General features: G+C 38.1%; 2 protein-coding genes across 11 annotated transcripts in view; both read right to left on the minus strand.

The window, feature by feature from the left end:
* Nucleotides 1–816: 816 nt before the first annotated feature.
* On the minus strand, nucleotides 817–12254 carry LOC105839233 (protein grindelwald). The gene is made up of 5 exons (XM_012685404.3): nucleotides 11460–12254; nucleotides 6046–6506; nucleotides 3498–3563; nucleotides 2485–2642; nucleotides 817–2242 (listed from the first exon to the last, which is right to left on the minus strand). Exons 2-5 carry the CDS (start codon nucleotides 6257–6259, stop codon nucleotides 1940–1942), a joined length of 741 nt encoding a protein of 246 aa, XP_012540858.1. The 5' UTR covers nucleotides 6260–6506; nucleotides 11460–12254; the 3' UTR covers nucleotides 817–1939.
* Nucleotides 12255–13092: 838 nt separating this feature from the next.
* The window catches only part of LOC105839218 (growth factor receptor-bound protein 14), a 295416-nt gene continuing 287380 nt past the window's right edge, over nucleotides 13093–21128 (minus strand). For 9 of the 10 annotated variants that reach the window (XM_028193105.2, XM_036292217.1, XM_036292218.1 and 6 more), the window contains 2 exons: nucleotides 19325–19418; nucleotides 18618–18887 (listed from right to left, as the gene is read on the minus strand). In XM_028193105.2, coding sequence (XP_028048906.1) covers nucleotides 18618–18887; nucleotides 19325–19418 — 364 coding nt within the window. Of the gene's footprint in view, nucleotides 18888–19324; nucleotides 19419–21128 lie in introns of all 10 variants that reach the window. The other variant, XM_036292216.1, reaches the window with a different exon arrangement.

A 21128-nucleotide genomic window follows, 5' to 3' on the forward strand; every position in this document is an offset into this window, starting at 1 on the left:
GAGCATTAATCGAGCACTTCCTCCCAATTGATAAAAATAAAATATTCCTCAAGGAGCAAGTGATTGTTGAGCGCATCTGTTTTGAGCAAATTGCAGTTTAATGCAAATTTATTTCCAAGAATAATATTTTCTGGAATTTTTTTCAACTCTCTTGAGCTTTAAAAACAATTTCATTTTTTTCATTATCTGCATAAATGGCTGTTAAATTATTTTTAAATACGCATTCTGTAATTCTATTAATATAATTTATATTGCCGTGTAATTTCACAATATTAATGAATACATTGTGCCTTGGCTCATCGCGGTAATAAAATTGTTATCGATTTTCCTTCGTTCTTGCATGCAACGTCACTGACCTATGCAAAGTACGCCGTCTTACGCGCACATTTGCTCCAAAGGCCTTTCATGGACGGAATGGCTGATAAGGATGGAATTTCTTAAGAGATATTTATATTATATACTTATTATTATTAAAATTCTATATGTATGTGTGTATATATGTGTAAACGCGCGCTGTGCTATTTGACGAACAGAAATTCGTGTGTCTATCGTCGACTGTTAATTTAAATTATTGTTATTATTTTAATGCAATTGTAAGGTACTAAAAAAAGTAATTGTAAAAATACCATAGAAAAATTTTACAGGTATTTTTGAAATGTTAGACATTAGATTATTTAACTCCAAAATAAAAAAATTTTGTACATAAGAAAGATAATAAATGTTAAAAAATGTACAAAAGATATATTCATAAACAAGAGATTTAATTATTAGGAGATAATAAATTTATTTAATTTATTTATTAATTTAATTTTTAAATGGGTTTACTGGGACATTAATTTTTTCGCACTGCAATTTATATTGCAGCCTTTATCAACGCAAAACTTTAAGGACATTAACAGTCTCTAATGGTCGAAATTATTGGAACCAATATTGCAATTTTGCGAAAGCAAAATGTTCCGTCAGCAGTTTATGACCGAGAAGATAAAGTCGACGGGATTGCACCGCACACGTCTACGTCCTGCGAGCGTGTCGCGTTAATAATTATTTAATTAAGTCACACAGCCGCACGGTTCGCGGAGACGTGACACGCATTCACGAGTCACTCCAAAAACTTACGGTACTACATTATAGCTGTACAAGTAATCTACGACGACATTTACAGTCTCGATGAAAAATTACGCAAAAGCTACTTTTCAAGTATTGCTTCTTTAAAATGTAATTAGTAATTCGTAGTCGAAAAACGAGCAAGTATCATTTCATTCAAGTTAAAAATGTCATTAACAGCAAACCGTTTGTTTCTTGATTTAACGTTTAATAATTCAGAGATATTATCGGGAAGCAAAATAATGTACAATGGTTATTCTCTGTGATCATTTGTGGAACTATCGACTATAAATATAATTTTTAAAAACTATTTAGCATACAGTTGCGCGAACATTTGAAAAAGACAAACTGATTTGTGGTCGATTTCTCCTTTGATCGCTCATTGCTGCATTACGTTTCAATATGTATTAACAATGTCAAACAATTTTATTTGTAAAAACGTGAAAAATATTATAGAATATCTCGCTATCCATTCAAAGAACAGGATAAAAACAGCCATGTCATATTTCACTCCTATCCTCTCTCGCATCACCATATCCTCCTTTTATATTTTCCAGTCAGAATAGTAGCAACCCAGAATAGTTCAAAGTTCCGATAAAACAAATCTTTTCCTTAACATTTAGGTCAAATATTTTGTTCTCTTTTCTCACAAATACAATTATCGCCACAAAGACGTTTCCACTCATCGCAGTGGAATTTCAAAACATATTTTTCGAACAAGCACAAATATTTATCTCGATATTTCTCTCTTTTAAATTTAAGTACATACCTCGAGATCCTTTTCGAAAATCCTACGTATAATCTTAAGTCAGTTGAGTGTCCGTAATTTGTAATCTTAAAACGAACTCTCGCGAGCCTTCGTCTTAAGCTGCGCGGAATCCGGACTCGGTGTCATCGCCGGATTATCATAGGCATAATCGAGTGTGGTATCCTCGCTAGCGTGCCGTCGTGAAAGAGGAGTACTTGTTGTGTTCGGTGTAGAGTTAATCCCGTTGCTACTACTATTACTATTACTGTTATTATTTTCAATCTTGGCTTCTTGCTCCACCGTGGCGCTTATATTCGGTATGGTCAATTTGAGACCATTTTGCTTATTCACAGCGGCCTCGACGTCATCTTGCACTTTATTCTTACTACCCTGTTGAAGCAACAACGAAATTAAGGTCAAAATACTCGCAAGCATTATGCAAGATAGAGTAATAAAAAATGTCAGTAATAAAAATGATCTTTTATGTTTTTAACACATTCAAGTAAAAAAGGGGATTAAATTTAATTTTATTTGCTGCATTGCTACATTTTATTTTATCTCTGCGCTCGTTTACGTTCAATAGAAAATAAGGGATAAGCTTTTCGGAAAGGTCTATTCTTGTGGAATCTCACCTTCACTTTTATGTTCCTTCTGAATACAGTTTGCAAAGACTGCTGAATCCTTTTCCGCCGTATTAAGGCTCTTCCCAGCAGGTACAGCATTCCAAACAGTGAGAAACAGGTCAGTGTCGTTGTGATCACGAACCTACACTTGAGCTTCTCGATCTCCTCTATAATAAAAGAATATTTATGGCTAATAATAAGAATTACGCTAAGAATTATTAGCGTGATATAGTAAACTTATTTTTGAAACCGGTTCTCATATTGAAATTATTATGAAAATTGTTATAAACAATATCAAAAGTGTACATTTTCGTACAGAAAGAAGAGTACCTACGTTTTATTTTTCATGTAATATAATTATTAGAAATCTCCGCGCAATTTAATTTCACGCGTTAATAGATCAAACGTAAATACATTAAAAGAAACTAGAGACTAATTATCAACATTATAATCGCTTTTGCGCTCCGTAACATATCGCTGATTTTAAAAAAGATACGCGTAGACATACCTAATATCCGTTCTCGTTGAAACTTTAAAAGTGAAAGTTGCGAGTTATATGTTCTAAAGTATATGTTCTCTTTTATTAGAAAGGAAGAGTCAACGTTAATACGAAACGTTAAAATGAATAGTAGGTTACAAAATGCTTACGATCATTTTTTTCTAATAGCAGATTATATAAGGCAATAAACACATAAAACGACATTAAAATATTAAATTAAAATTTACTGAGGGTATCTTCTCTTAAAGTTATTTTTAAAAAATATAAATATACGTCGACTTACTATAAATGTATCTAAAAATGTATGATTTTGTAATAAAAATAACTATGAGATAACGGTAAGTTGTAAAGACCGATCTTCGTGAACGTTTATGCGCTATAGTCAAGCAAGAATTACGAGCCAAGTGACGCTTATGCGAGATTTGCGCCGTTGAAATCTCCAACTCGTCTGACTTCTTTCAAGGTGTGCGGTACTTCGCGACAAAATTATGTGCATATTTAATTCGCACTTGAGCCCACTCACCTCTGAGATCATCGTACTGTCTCGATTGATCCATGTGTTGGGCATAACGTTGATCAAGAAGATAAACTGAAATCAAAGGAAGTGACTAATAATTAATTCATTTCAAACTTTCTCGAAGTGTGTTCGAGAAGTTTCAACATTAAATGTAAGTTTCATTAGCACTTTTTTTTATCAAGATTACCAGACATTTATTTAGAAAGCGTTAAGAAAATTAGTTATTATTAGCGACGCTACAAAACTCTCCAATTGTAGATTTCACAAATTGTAACTATTATACTATTATTAACCAGATACGTAAAAGACAAACCATTGCTCATCAATGCTATTGCTATGTAAAATGAAATTAATTACAGTTTTAGGAACAAGTGTACAGTGTAAACTACATTAATTGTCACTTTTATATTTTTTAATACGTATTGTAATTTTTATCAATAGAGACTTCAAAGATAGAATAATTCTAAAATAAAACAAAGTAAACAATATTAAAAATGTATATGCGTAAATTTTTATGAGATCAATTTTATTAATTAGAATAGGCATGTATTTTTAAATTCACTCAAAGCATGTGCTTTCTTTATGCTTACACTGAAAAAAAGGCTTGGTTATAACAATTCAGCCTTGGTTAAAGTTACCCAGCGCCCTGGTGAAATAGTTTCAACTAAACATAAAATAAATATAACAAAATAATGTAATTCAAACAAAATGTTTACCATTACTACCAAATGTTTTGTTAATATTATTATAATTTTGTTATTATTATTATATTTATTTATAACAACCAAATATTTCAACGATATCATTACTAAATAATTTTACAAATTTACCAAGGATTTTTTTTCAGTGTATTTTTTCTGAATCTATTTTGAAAAAAATTCATTCTATACAAATTTGATTCAGCTTACAAGCGATTGATCTGTCTGCCACTAGCACGCTTCAGCAGGTTTGTCTTCAACATTCTCTACTTTTCATTCGAATCAATGGTCTACCACTCAAAAAGTGTAAGCGTTCTCGCGCGCTTGCGTAAGACCGAGGAAGTCGGTCGCGATAGCAACTTTCAGCACAAACAATTCCGACCTACGGTGCTTACGTGTAGCACGTGAGAACGCGATTACACCTTATCCCTACTGTAAAGCGAGATGACCCCATTTCAAATCGAAAAGAGAAGCAAACCAGACCTGGGACGACGAGTTTGCGTCGATCGATTCGAGCCGCGATGGCAATGGATAAAATTCGCAAGAAAAAAGGATGTTTTAAATTGAGATATTTAATTGTTCAGAATTATACCGGTTATTAACAATATAACAGATAAATTTTATTGTATTAAATAATATTTAGATAATAAATTGGACATGTGGGACGTGCGTTTTTATTATAGTATTTAATAAATTTTCAAATGTTTATGGGAAAAATATTGTGTCGCAATATTCGGGTCATTAATTATGATAATGCAATTTTGAAAAATGACAAATTAAAAAATATTTTAATAAAATAATTTGGAATAAATTTCATCCAGCGTTCTACAAGTCCATCGAATATCCCAGACGTTAGAAGGACACCACGTTTTCCCGAATAGTTCCTATTTCACGAGACATTTTTACGTTTATTACCCAACGCGCAGAGAGTCAACATTTCTCCCCCCAATGTAGAAATTGTACATATAATTGTATACAAGTCCGAGCCGAGTTTACCGACATAACGTAACCGGACACCGTAACGGGGACTCTCAATGGGGATCCAGACGTGGGCCCGACAGAACTCTACACGGACAATTTCGGACGAATCAGCTACGCACGTCAAATCAAAACCCTCTTCTCCCCGTCGCGCGAAGGAGAATCCTTTGATGTAGAAGCAGAGAATTTCACTCTTCGCGCGTCCCAAGAAGGAGCGGAGCCGCGGTCTCTCCTACCTGTCGGAGCATGAAATACATCTCCCCTTCCCTATTGCGGAACCGACGTTGAATACCAAGCAGGAATGGAAGGGAAAAAAAGGACAACGAAGAAGAAGAGGATAGGGAGGGTTCGAGGAGGCTGAAAGAAAAAGGACGGCGTTGAGGACGGAGGGAGGAAGAAAAGAAGCCAGGTGACTCATCGACCGTGTTCGCGTGTGGGAAGTCGGTAGGAATAGTCAGGTGCAAAGTCAACGGACCCGAGAACCCGGGTTTGGTTTGCTTGCTCGCTCGTCGCCGCGCTCGGCGAACGACGGCACCGTGCTTGCTATCCGGTTTCCCGTACGCGCCGGCTCGCGTGAAAACGAGAAACCGGAACGACAGGACAATGCACCGCGGCACACGACAGACACCGAATAACAGGCAATCGGTTTATAAATTGAACTTTGCAAAGTTACCAAAATATAAAACGTCAGTCTTAATATTTTCGAAACATTTTCAAACAAAAGCAACAAGAAAATCATTTTACATTTTCATGTTTAAATCCCTACATTCGGACCACTAATTCGAACGAGTTAAAACATTCCATCTCTCAGTGAAAATTTAATAACCGTTTTATATTTTAATAGTTTTAACTCCTCGTATGGAAACATATCTACTTACGTTGGCAGTCCTTCGTGCACATATCCGGCTGATAATTGTGACTCGTGACATTACACGCGATCGCACAAGGTCTGCAGTGCACATCGAAAGGGCTGCAGTACTCGGTGATGTTGCAATACTTTTCGCCGCACTTGGTACCCCGTAAATCGAGATCGGCCAGCACGACGTTAGCCAACACGGACAGAACGACGATAGGTTTCACTAGCGATGCCATGCTGCAGTTTACGATTATCTTCAGGAACGCTCAATCGAAACAATATCGAATTGATGCACGGTGGATTCAGTCGAATTCGTCAACCGGCGCTCTTCCTTTTTCTAAGTCCTTTTTACTTCTCTTCTCCCTCTACCTCGAATCACAGATCTAGGACACAGTGGTGACTCTCTCGCGATCCACATTCGACACTCATTATCCTTAACGGCACTCGAAAAGTATGCCTTGAAGAGGCTCCATGCTCATGGCGCTAAAAATATTGCAAAAAGATTGTTGTGTTAGACAACTGATTTATAAAAATTATTTTTGTAAATTATATATATCTACATATATATATATATATATATATATATATATATATATATATATGTATACAGTAGAACAAAAAGTGTTTTGGTACCCAGTAATATATAATTGAATTAATAATAATAGATTTTTTTAATAACAAAAACGTATAACATAAGAATAAAATAAAAACATCAACAATCACGAATTCAATAAATTCAAGTAACGATACAAAAGACTTTAAAAGTTCTGTCATCAAAAGTTAAAATAACAGTCGCTATAAAAGAAAAGTAACTCACTTGTTAATCAAATTTATATAATATGTACAGATAATTATTTGATTTTCAGAAGATCACAAAAGATACAAAAAGTTTGAAGGCGATTTGTTTGAATACATATACAGGTGTGCTTATTTAGGTCGAGTCAGAAGATTCGATCGCGGAGACTTTTGAATAGGCAAATGTGTTTTGTTTCGTTGATTACGTCCGCTGGTTACGTCCGATTGCGTCGCGAAGCCGGGAGATGCGTCAGTGCCTGCGGAGTGACACGCATCACATGCACACCTTCAAACACCTGTGTTAACGCATACATAAACGCGGCTGGATCAAAATGGCCTCCGATGCAACAGCGGAGATACTTTCGCCTACCGACGGCCTCGTTTTATTGTCACATCGTGGACTACGTTTTGTAAATTATTTGCAGCCGGTCGTTCTTGACAGTGTTTTATTTTCATTCGATTGCGTGACGTTTGCGTAGGTGACGGGACATTTTTTTCAGAAGCAATAACGTACTTTCAGCGACAGATCACGACGATGATTATCGAAAATTGCGAAACAGATTTATAAAGCTAAAAAAATTCTAGTGACCAATGAATTTGAATAAACTAATGAATGCTAATAAGATAGGTAAAAATCGTAGATATGCTTATAAAATGGGTAATCCATAGTCGTCTTTAAAATAAGATATAATGAGAGGCTAATATTCTCAGGGACGCGTCGTATCGCGTTTGTGACTCATTCCTCCTATCAACCGGCGAGGTAAACGTTTGCTTCGTTTTCTACGTAATTTCGAGGCAAAGGAAAATTGCTCTCCGTAACAATAACTGTCGATCAAAGTCGGGAAGAGTAAATTATTTCAATCGACTGCAATATTTCATAACGATTGTTTCTTCATACTCATTTTATTCTTAAAATTTCAACCAAGTAATTTACATATAATTCTTAATTAAATAAAATATTTAATATTTAAAAATAAATATTCAAATTCAGATTGTGTCAGCTTTATAATTACTTCTTCAGATGTTCTTTTTAATGCTTAAAATGTAATTGCAAAAATTGCAAAATTCGAAAAAAATATTACGCAATGTTTAATAATTGCAACACAGCGATGTGTTAAATTGTTATGATATTATCAGCCGACATGTTTCGGAAAATGCGCGACCATACGTGCCTTTCTTTATGTTTCGCCAATACTATTACGGCATATCGTTGGAATGTAATACGAATATGTCTTTCGGTCACATTAGTTATCAGTTGTTACATGTTTTCCGAGGAGCATAACTTCACTTGCGATCACGCGGATGCATATTGTAGCGGAAATGCTCATTGCAATTCGCTACGTGAAACCAGCGAGTGCTGTGGTACATCTGGCACCAAATGCATACAATACATGTCGACGCACAATGCTTTTAAGGTGTTGCCCGGTGTTGTAACAAATGGAAATCGAACGCGAACACATGGTACAACCTGCTCGAATAGTCGTATTACGAAAACGACGCCGAACTATTTAAAATGAACAGAATATGAAAATTAACATTGCAAAAGGCTTGGAAACTTGTATCGTTTATTTATATTCATACGTCATATAAGATATATTATCGTACGTTAAACAGATTTATTATCATTTTATGGAATATTTATCAAACTTTGAAATTCTTGTTTCATCTTTCCGATTTTCGAAGAATAACTTCTATAGTTGAATTTGAATTTGGGAAGATAAATTCTCGAGAAGTAAAGCCGATAATTTATTGAAATGTTGTAGAAATGTTCTAAAAATATAGACAGATAGGAAAAGTGTGTTTATCAGTGATATTTATCTGATTCTCAACAAATTATAGATAAAAAGGAATTCGTGCTGTAGCGAGTGTCATCTTTATTTTTTGTCACATGACTAGGTAAATACTTTGATTTTATATGTGCTGTATATATAATTATATATAATGAATAGTCATTTATTGATTCAAGTCCAATGTATCTGAAGATTTTTAATAACAATCTCTTTCAAAGAGAGCTACTTTGTCTCCTTCGAGATGTTCGTTCAATATTATTTCTATTTGTCGCATTCCGACACGTTTCGCAAACAAGCTGGCAGGTCTACTTTTTTTTTTTTTCATTAAGCAGCGTCTCGAAGTCGCTGTTTTTATGCCGCGATAACGGAAAGCGCCGCTAACTGTGCCGCGCTCGAACTCCACATCGAACGAACGTTTGCCGTGGAAAGTCCGAATAGAAGTCAGAGGTAGACGGTGGACGTGCACGGTCGGGACACAGGAATGTTGCCTGACTGGTTCACGAGGAGGCTTTTACGCATGGCGAACGTTACGGGCCCGAGCGCGTCGTCGATACTCGTACTCAAACCTCGAACCTCGACTGTACGATCTTAAGAATGAATCACGAATCAAAGTGGTCGGATATTAACTGGCGCGATATGAACTGCAATTATTCGTATAAGGTAGTAGAACGTGGTAACAGTGTAGAACTTACGTTATATTATTGCAGAAATTTCTGTTTCGAAATCTTTGAACTTTTCCTGTGGTCAACTTAAATATTATCATATGACCGACAAAGTTTCTTTTGCTCTATTCATTGGTTTTTTTTTCTATCGCCTCTATTCAAAAATTAGATTTCAGTTTACTTTTTCAAAATGTAAATCTTTATGTTTTTTTCTACAACCGGTTTTTGAATTAATGTTAATATAAAAAGACTCTTTGATTGATTTCAATTTTGAAAAGTTTTCTTTAAAATAAAAAATTAAAATTAATAAATGAAAATGTCTGAACATTTACACACACACACACACACAAACACACACAAACACACACACACACACAACAGAGTTTTGAATTACAAATAAATGTCAAAATAATAATTAAGTTTTAGAAAAGCCTTAAAGTATAATCTTCGAAAGCAAAGGCTCTTCTGAACTTAATTTTGCAGTCTATAATGATGAATAAAAACACGCGATCTAAAGATATCGGCAAGTATTTGAAGTGTTTCCTGTGATCCAGCAAATGGCAATACGTAACTATCAGCCGCTACACACGGTTATTTTAATTAGAAGCTGACTCATATCGTCACACATACTCGGTATCTCATTTCTTGTAACATCTTTTGCTCATTGATAACACCATGCGCAACCAACACGCAGCCTTGTCACATGGTTTACGTCAGAATGAATTGTCACGGGAAGCCGCGTCACATTCGCGATCATCTTCCTTATGACGAAACACGCAAATGCTACCGCAGCAATCGGTCTCGGAAGAAACTGCATTCGCGATGTAATCACGATCCCGTTGATTTTTCTAATCTCGCGACAAACTGGGACGCGCGTCGCTCAACGAGCATGTGTAATTACCCGCTAATTAGTTGGTCACACTCGTTACGATGTCGTGTAATGCTTGGTTCAGATATTTCCAAGCGATTTTCCACGCGGATTACGAGATAACAACGGTGTAATGTCGCGCTCGATTGATTTGTCCTTGTCCGAACGAATAATATGTATATTTAACAAGTTTCGGAAAGCATCGTCTAACACCGGAAATATATATCTTATTGAAAGCATGTATTACGTGAGCAAGTAATATAGATTTAAGAAAAAATATTTTAAAACGGACAAAAAATTGACAAATTTTTTAAATCAAATCAATAATTTTCTTAGAGAAAGTTTGATTAGGTGTCATACTCTTCTCATAAATTATTCCTTGATAATCAAATATTGAATTAAAAATTTGTCAAACTGAAATCTTGAAATTATATTTTTAAGTTACAATCTTGAAATAAAATTCATAATTTTGCCTTATCTTATACCATTAATTTATTTTAACAGCGGCAACAGAAATTTCGTTTTTATTTTCGCTATCATATGTACCAGTTTTTTTTTTGTTAAATGGTAGAAAAAAAACACTAGTTTCATATTAAGCAGAAAATCCCTTTGAGGCTTTTAATAACTTTTCCTTAGCCGTGTAAGTAGTAGCATATGGAACTGGTATTTCCAAGCAACCGGGGATCAATATTACACACATATAGAGGTAGTGGATCGATACGATACGAATAAATCGTAAAATTATTTCGACGCACGTCCATCCATCTTATCTGTGCAAGTGCGTGATCGTTAAAGTCTCCGCGGGTCCTCATCCAACTGCTTGTACGAAACATGTGCCATGTGTTTACGATGTACGCACTTCGCTTCTATATGCCGATCGGCTCTAATTCGATTCGAGCAACTCGGTAATCGGATTCTCGCGCATCTAATGACAACGATAAGCTCGCCAGCAGTCGCGGCCAACAGTATTCTTTCGATGGTAACGATATTCGCGATCAGATATGCGTAAAATTAGAAACGTTCTTATATACGTCGAAAAAAATGTCAACGAAAAGTATTTGAAGAGCTCTGAATCATTAGGACGCGTCCCGTTTGAACGTCTTTCTCCTATAATAGACATTGTACAGTGTAATTCAGATAGAAGGTCTATTTAAAAGATAAATTATGAACGTCTTTCCCGCGTTAACTCTGAATGATACCTGAGCATCATTCATTCGATTTAATAATGCAACAACAGGGGAAGCTGTAAATTCTGTTAAACCTTTACAAGTTTACACAATTTTACAATAACGATTACGAGCACGATAGTTCACTCGCTTACCGAGATCATCCGAGAAGCGCAGTCCGCTTCGCCCCGGACGTTCGCACGCATCCACGCACCCACGCGCGATCACGCGCCGAGCACCCCGACGTCCTCGAATTCCAGCGTCGCGGGAAATGCGAACGCACACGCGTACATCGTATTCGCCTTGCACGCAAACTCGCAAACGACGCACCATCGACGACGGTCCACTGCGCTTGACTGTCGATCGCGAGAACGCCAAACCGAACCGGAGTCGATGGCGGCAGCGGCGAGTTCCCTCAGGTTCCAGAGACTCCCACCTCCTCTTCGAGAGGTCGGAGCCGCGGAGTCGTCCCCTCCAACTGGCGCACCTGTCTCCCTGCCCTTGCTTATTCCTCCACCTCCTCTTGTGTCTCGTCCACCTCTCTCTCTCTCTCTCTCTCTCTCTCCCTCACCTGCCATTTACCTGTTGCCAGCTTGCGCGCGCACTCGCAATCCACAGCGACTCGCAACCGTGCGACTGTCATCGGACATTGATGCCACGTGTTGACGTGTCAAGTACGTGAGCACGTGACTCTGATCTCGAAAGATACCTACGCATCCTGTAGAAACTCAAGATCGTCTAGACTCAAGAAGTCTGATTTTTGTTTATATATAATGTCTCTTTTTTTATAAAAGAGGATTTATACATCTATTTTTGTAATGAAAAGGAATAAATCTTTCATATATAATATAAAGATATATATACATTTTTTATTTTTAATGTTAATTATAGAAAACCCCTTTTTATATTATTTGCGTAGAGAATTACTTCACGTTATAAAAACATAAAGCGTTTGACTGGCAGCAACAATACATACAGAGACAAATCTAATATTTGCTATCGGTAAAATGTGCTTGCTTGCAACGTGAAATAAGATAACAATGTAAGACAGTTATACAAATAGATATCGGGACAAGTAAAGCGTATACCGCATGTGTAGTGAGATGACGACATACATATTTATTGCGTATTAAATGTTCATACAAAGATATAACAATGACTCTCGCGTATTCGCGGCGCTACAGGTGCTAACATTATTATTGCAGGTTAATATTGTTGTTCCGGAGGAAACGAATTATTGCGCACAAGAAGATTGATTGAGGGGGCGATTTGTCGGGTGGGAGGTCGATATGTCGAGCCACTTTGGTGCTGCCGTTTCTGCTTGTATGGAACGGATGCTGTGCGAGCCGTCGAGAATTCCTCGAAAACGATTTTGAAAACCGGAAGCGAGTCTCGCGGACGTCGCTCGTGTCGATTCTCTTCTTCGTTGGAGCCCGAGATTTTGTGTTGCTTCGAGAGATGCTTATCGAATTTATTGCGCGTTGCACGACAATATGCGTGAAAGCGCTGCTAGAGAAAAAAACGGAGATTTCTAAAAGAGATTTTAAAATCTCACAACACACACCCCTGGTTGAGTATATTTGATCATTGACCATAGGTACCCGCCGATTATCACGCAAACGTTGGTCCCCATAATCATTGAAGATATACGCGGCGCGAATGTGCTCGTTGTTAAAAATTGTCACGTTTTGGACCCTTCCCGTTATCGTTATGCATCATTATTGAATCAGAACGTGTTGCCGAAATGGTCGTCAGAACATCTCGTTGGACGAAGATCACTTTCGGAAATTTTGTTTTTTTTTTCAACCAGGGACGTATTCGCGATGTAGACAACCGCAATTCACGGGAACGATTACGAATGACCGGAGGATGATTCGAGATAAACAGGGGCAAGCGCGGATCCTTTTATGGAAACCTTCGATCGCGCCCTGATCACGGGGGATGAAAATCTTTACAATAGTCGGAGACCTCGGGAGAACTTTGGTTCGGTAATTTGTGCGTTTTTGCTTTTGATCGTTTGTGATTTCTAACACAGTAATTGTCGCGAACACCCTGTATATAAAGTATTCCCCGCTGCTCCCGGTCGTCTTGTCTCTCCTGCTCTCACCACTGAAAACACAATGAGTTTTTTGTTTTGCCCATTTACCGCTTTGGCGTTATATCCGCGTTGATATCGATCGACGTCGTTCTGTTTGTGTGAAACTTGGCGAACCCCGTCGGGCACATCCGACGCGCCGTATCTAACGCACGCAAACCACGCACACGACACACCCTCTTCTTCGTTCAATCCGTCTCTACCTCGTGCGAGGCTTCATTCCGGCTGAAACATTCCGATGGGGGATGCACCATGGGAATGCGCCATGGTTTGACCCCGTTTTCAGCCCACGAGTGCATACTCGCTGACCGCAGGTACCGAAAGTTACCGATGATTCCTGCCGTTGTTGAGGATACACTTGGCGATTGTCGATTGATGGAACGTTAGTCCCTTTGGTTATTTAGCACGAGCCGTTGGGTAGAACGGTGATACAACTCGCTAACAGTAAATCATAAATTTTACAGAACATAACATCAAACTATCTTTACGTTTTTGTATTTTAATATCTCTGTAACTGTTATATTTTTTTAAATATCCAATTATTCTCTGATATGAAATTTCGCATTAAAAAAAAATAATTGACGAAAAGACAAATATAAATGCATCATCTTTAATTTGTTATGCCCGTTGGCTCATACGTCGCGAATAATTATTGGATTATTTTTCAGTAATTATGGGCAGCAAGGGCACTTTCGCGCAAATTTCCAACCAGAGCAATCATCTCACGAACACATTCTCTCTCTCTCTCTTGCTCGCTTTAAAGCGCATTCATTCGCGACATGCGTTCACCGCGAATCGAGCGGACGCCAGATCGCGATTAATCATTATTACTATTACTATTGCAACCCGTAATTAGTGAACGGGGAGCGCATGATTGCACATTCAACATGTCGTGATCGGAAAGGTTTTTCGCGTACCGTTCCCCAACCATTAACAAATTTGTTTTTATCGCGGAATAGTTCTACTAACGCTGTCAATACGAACCAGATAGTTTCTATATCCAAGTAACTAGAGCTCGTTTCGCGAAGTTAAAGTCCAAAATAGAAAACTCTTTGAATCGCTCGTATCACGAATTTTAATCTAGGAATGTTGACAACTTGATTATTTAACTCGAAATTAAAATCGGCAATTTTAATAATAATAAAAATATATTTAAAAACAGTTATCTTCCGAATCACAAATTAAATAATTAGTTAAACGTAATGTCTCTTGCAACGGAAAGAAGACGAACAGTTAATGTCTCTCATTCTCCACATTCATCGTGGACAGATAGATAATCGATGATATAATCATATTACACACATATATTCTAAGAATTAAGCTGCCTTTGCGTGTTGCAGATTGCACGAGGGTGCAACAGCAAAAAGCCTGGCCGGAACTTGTATGTTTTACTGTTTAACCTTACGAACGGCGACTACACGTGCCTTTGGACCTTTGTGTCGCTCGTTCGCTATAAACTCAAATTTTCGTCTGTATGTCGCTTGTGTACAATCGAACTCGTGCGATTGAGTTTTCAGTTTGAGGAACGATCCGACGAGTTTGAGCTCTGCGTCGGAATATATCGCTTGCCGGAGTAACAATGTGAGTTTCATCAACGTCTGCGGGTAATTCGATTGCATACGCAAGCACGAGCATCGGTTTCTTGCAACAAGTTGTGGCCATAGCTTTCATGAAGAAGAAAGGCGAAACAATCTCTCAAAGATAGACAAGTGAAATCAAATTATTAAATTACGTCAACGATACTTAACAACAAAGTAAAACAAAGCGCCGAAATAATAAAATAACGCACCAACGAAACACACTCTTTAGTCCGGGGATAGAAATAAAAACACAATTGTAAACGTTCCGTTACCTGATCATTTTATTGTTCTTAACAGACGTCGATGAAATTCGCACAGGACTAATTTGCGTTTCTCTTACTTAGATTCAGTCTTCACAGACCACTGCGTTTGCCGTATTAATTCGTGTGACTACATTAATACAAAATATATTTTATTATAATTTATATAGTTAATTAATAATAATAATATTTATAGCTTCTTTTACGCTGGTGGCCACGAAGAACCCGGCGTCTGTCTCGTTTTCCGTTTGGCTTTATTCGAATTACAAGGTAAAAGAGAAAGAAGCGAGGATACCGCGGAGTCGACCTGAAGAATCAAGATTGATTAACCGCTATCAAAGTTGATTTTCAAACAGCCGACGGACCACGGGTAGACGGAATAATAAGGACAGGGAAACTCGGGCGGGAGACGCGAGATTTTGGCCTAAATAGACATATTTACACGAAAGGCCGAAAGGACAATTTCATTTTTTTTCTTTCGCGCGATAAGCGTATTCCGAGAGGTAATTTCGTTGGCTTCGATTTTAATTTAAATTTCGTGAGATGTGGAGAAACTACACAAACGGATCGGGGATGAACGCCGCGTTTGCAGACCACCCTTTCTACAGAAGATTGTTTTTTTCATACCCATTCACGAAGAATTTGTTATCCTAATTCTATAAAGCGCTACTATTCTAAAATTTAATGCAATTTGTGTCCGTATTTCGTGTTTTGTGTATGTGTGTGTGTGTGTGTGTGTGTGTATGTATTTTCGTGTTATTTGTTGTGTCATATATTTGTATAAGATCTGCACTTCTTCGAATTAAAAAAGTTACCACTTCAAGACATGACGCGTAGGCGCTACATTCGACATTAAATAAATATATAATCAATGAAAAAATATATCATTAAAAAGAGTAGGTACAAATAGGGGGCAGGGATTTGGTATTGTTCTTTCGATGAATCATAATACATTGCGTAAATAAATTTTCTTTCGCGTCCGTACCCTGCACACTCCACCAACATTTCACCAATCTGCCTTCCTTTCTCTTATACGACTTTCGCATCATTACTCGAAAAACATTACATGTTAAAAACTTCCATATTATAAATCTAAAATGCACGACAACGTTCGCACCCGGTGATGCTGCACCCACGAACTTCGCACTATCGATTCTTTTCCGATCGATAGCATATAATGTATATCCCGAATATAAAATTAAATTGTATAATTTAGAACATGCATATACATATTATGTATATATATCTGTTTTGTATTTAAATATACCTCTTTCTGTTTGTTTTACCACATGACCAACTTCGTTCTCGCAACTTCTCCCTTGTTCGCCTCTTTTCTCGCACAAGTACAACATACATTTCTCCTTCTCAAATCTTTCTCACTCATTCTCTTTCGTGCTCTTGCTTCAATGTTACACGTTCCTAGCACAGTTTTACAATAATTATAATTGAACCTCATCTCCGAATCGTATTAACCAACAAATGTCTCACGTAATTGAAACATCTGTAAAATATGAGATCATATTTGCCAAGGGACACGCTTTCACATTTTTCGGCGCGCGTTACAATACCACGAGAATCCGCGAGCGTGTTCCTCGGCCCCCGACGTAAGTGTGCGCCGAGGATCCTTATACTAATTGTATTGTATGTCTTAGATTCATTCATGTAATGGACTTTTAGTCCCGCGGCGAAAGTTCCGAGCCGCGATAAAAATTTTGCAAAGATGCGAGATACCGTCTACGAGAAATCATTTCCATTGCTCCTGTCCCAACGACAAAGCCGTCTCGCTCAATTTTGAACACTTTGGACTCGAGAATAATCGTGAATCTCGATATTATCGTTTCCAAGTGACAGTCTTACAGCTAATGAACGGAACACGCGGACGCTTCATGCACTCTCTCTCTCCTCTCCCTCGATTTGGTCGATTCTCTCTCGTCATTTGAACCCGTTGTCGTTGTCGTCATCTGACGACAAAGTTGTGTATAATAACTAATCGCGCGGTTGATTCTGTCGCGCATTATCTTCAGAGAAACGACTAAACAGAAGAGATGTTCGGTATGTGCGACATGCGCCGGAAAGGAAAACGAGGAAGTAAAAAAGATAAGGGAGAAGGGGGAGACCACGCGACAATTGCCTATTTTTTCATTTATATACACACACCGCAGCCACGCACACACTCAAGCTGAAAAACCAATTTTATAATCGTCTTGTATTGCTGACTCATCACCATGATACAGTTGTATAACTATATCGTGCTACGTTTCTATGTCCATTCATTATGTCTCTCTCTCTCCTTCTTTCTCTCACTCAGACATACGAAGATACAACACGCATCACCATGCAAACACGCGCGCGCAATTGCGCTTTTTCTTTCTTCTCATAGAATAACTTCACGAACGGCAATGTCGCCGTGCGCGGCTAGTAATCTAGTATCGCGCCATGCTTGTACGAACGTGAACATGTAGAAAATAAAAAGAAAAGAAACAAAAAAAAGAAGAAACAAATACGTTCTTAATGTCTCTTTGATCGTCTAGACGCGTTTGTTTGACCACTGAGAGTTTTAGGTGAGACGGGATAAAAAGGGGAAGAAAATATTCGAGAAGGTCTAGACAATAAGGTGGATTCTTACACGACGACTAACACAGTACAACGAAAAACATCAAAAAGATTTCGTTTTCACGTGAGGATCGCTGTCGGCGAACGTCGGCGCCGTGCTACTCTGTACATTACTCGCGTGAACGGAACAACAGAACGAAAACATTGAAAAATCGAAATAAATGAAGAATTTCTCGTACGACAGCGATCTTGCGGTTCCTTCCCGCGACGGTCGTATATTCTTTTCTCCGTTATTGCGTGTCCAAAAATTGGTCGTTCTGTTGCATGGGTCAGCCGACCTGGTCGTGCGTCAGACACACACATACACACTCATACACACATACACACATGCTGCGTTATTAAAACGAGCTACGATCCGAGGATGACTCAACGAGGATGATGCTCAAGCCGTACCGCTTCTCTTTTTTCGCTCTCATCCTACTTCTTTTTCTCTTTCCTTTTCTCTCTCACTAACAAAACAGCCCCATACATCTTCGCGTTCGTTTGAACATCATCCTGCTGTCGTTGTTGATCGCGCTACAAATCCCACTTGTTGTAACTGCAAAAACACAGGTTCCAGCAACCCGATCGTGTCGCGCGGACGTCATCACGATTGCCGTTGCCGCCACCGTTGCTGTTGTTCCCCAGACGATTGTTGTTGCTATGGTGCACCATCACAATGTTGTCGGTGATGATCGCGGGGTCGAAGAGCCCGTTAGTGGTGGGGCAAACGGTAAGCAGGCGATCGCCGTCGACAACACCAGCGGGTCGCCGACTGTCCTATACTCAAATGCTGCTCAGATTACCGATTGGCTCGACGGCCTTGTCGATGCTGTTGATCCGCTGGCTGCTGCTCTCGGGCGGCGACGGCGACGCTCCGCCGTCTTCTGGCTTGTACGTCGGTGGTTTCACTCCGTTCTGCACGTAGTGAGTTAGCCGGGTAGGCAACGAGCCCGAGTTCAGCTGATAGAACTCGACCAATTGCAGTAGATCGTAAAACCTGGTCGTTCCCTTGTCGAGGCTGTACAGCACGCAGTTGCGACGCTCATCAAGGATCTGAAAGAAGCCAATTCAAATTTAAAATAAATGTAACATATATAACATTAAATAAACGCGCGCGTATAATAGAAAATATTTGAAGAGTATCACAAAGATCGTATTAAATAAAATAATTTACAAGACGAAAAAACTCACATGCATTTAAGGACAACAAAAAAAAAGAGAATTGGTTGAAAAATTAAAAATGTAACTAGAGAAGTCTATCAAATCTTTATAAAAATACTGTAACTTATAAAAATTTTGATTTATCGCATTAGATAACACTGATATGGTTGATATTGAAATAAAAAACAGAACCTTTTCGTTCGCGGCGGCTTTGGCTTTAAAGTAAACGACCAGAGAAACTTTTTCGCGTTTAATCGCCGCAAAGTTAACTCGACCGCAAAAAAGATCCTCGACTTGTCGCTAATTATCGATCAGACGCGGATACTTACGGGCTGAATTTGCGCGTGAAAGACCTTGTCGTTGTACTTATAGGTCAGCACGAAGGCCCCAGGATTGCTCTTGCTCTCTCTGACCAGAAACACGCTGAAAATAAGAAAAGAAAACAATATTTGAGAAGGGTCCAAAAGATGCGACGAACACGTAATTACTATTGCGTTCAAATTTGAGCCAATTTTCGATTTATCATTACTCTCTAAATCGTAATCAGTGGATATTCACTGATTCGCAATGGCATACTTATAACTGTGATAATCAGTGAATATCACTGACTTTCAGTAATTTTCATTTCAGAATTACTGTACAATCACTAAAAGATCAATGTATTTATTTCACTGATTGATAATCAGTAAATGATTATAAGTATATATCACTGAAAGTCAGTGTATTTCCACTGATTTTGTCGAGTTTTCACTGATTGTGATTTAGAGAGAATAAATTTATTTTTAATGAATGATAGATGGAAATAAATTAGAAATTTGTAACAATTCGACGCGATTGAAATAGATAATCGGTACTGGTTATACGATACCAACGATTTATTTATGAAAAACTACTCTGTGAACACATACTATCTCTCACTGTAACTTTCAAATTTTCTAGAAACATTCAAGTGATACGTACATCAGAGGCCGGGTAAGAGAAAGGGTTAAGAACTGCTGAGACAGACGATATCTGAATACAGGACTAGACGGGAGATTCAGGAGAGATAGGCTGCGCTTTTTGCGGCACGCAGAGAGACCAGCACATTGCACCGGGTGCTAGATGTTTGATACAGGGGAAGACGGTAAGGCTACGGCTCGTCCAGGCGTATCACAGTATAAATTAGTATGGTCGTAAAAGGCAGCGGAGTGGAGTGGTTTAAAAAAAAAAACGACAGAGGCGAGGGACGAAGATGGAGGTCAGGGGATGCAACGATGAGGACAAGACCAACCGGTCGGTCACGAGGCAGATCGGCTGCAACGAGAAAGACGAAGAGAAAAAGAGAGAAAAAGAGAGAGAGATAGGGAGGGAGAGAGATTCGCGTCATAAAACGATCACAACGCGGCCACGCGATCGTAAAACTCCGAGTGGAAGAAGCGGTTCTCGCTTCCTTCCTGGCACTCTCGCATTGAGAAATCCCGTTGCCGCTGTCGCCGAAGAGACTTGCGGTCCCTTTCACGATAAAACATCATCAAGCAGATGCCCATTGCTCTCTGATAAACATTTGATACCGCACGACGCGGTCGTTAACAAATATTATGCAGCACAACGGCGATATGTTCACAGGAAATTCATTGTCACGCACGTAATTTTGCAAAAAAAAGTGATTTACTACTTCATAAATCAAAAGAAAACCTTGTTTCTTGCTTATATAGAAAGATTTTGCTACAGTATCAAAAAATTTAGATGAATACAGATCTAATTCGATCTTGTTTGATCATTAAAATAATTATAAAGGATATCCAAGCTTGATGGGCAATGCTGTAAAAATTTGACATTCTATATAACTATTTTGATAATCCAGCCAAATTATTTTCAGATCGGTAGCTAAATTTTTAAATGCTTTAGCAAAAGCGTGTTTTTTTCCATGTACAAGCTATTTAGATAAATTAATCCGCAGCAATCCTGAAATCGCTGCTTAGAATAAAAGAAATCCGCATTGTATTGCAATCCGTTTTGTTCTGCGAGAAATTAAAATTTCATCAGATTTACGTTAATTAGCACTTCCTCGAAACAAACCGCATTTGTTTGTTATCTATTGTAAGAATAAATTCTTGGAAAAAAGTTTGAGAATTGTGATACAAGGTCGAATTC

This window comes from Monomorium pharaonis, chromosome 9 (genome assembly GCF_013373865.1).
Source record: "Monomorium pharaonis isolate MP-MQ-018 chromosome 9, ASM1337386v2, whole genome shotgun sequence".
NCBI classification, from domain to species: Eukaryota; Metazoa; Arthropoda; class Insecta; order Hymenoptera; family Formicidae; genus Monomorium; species Monomorium pharaonis.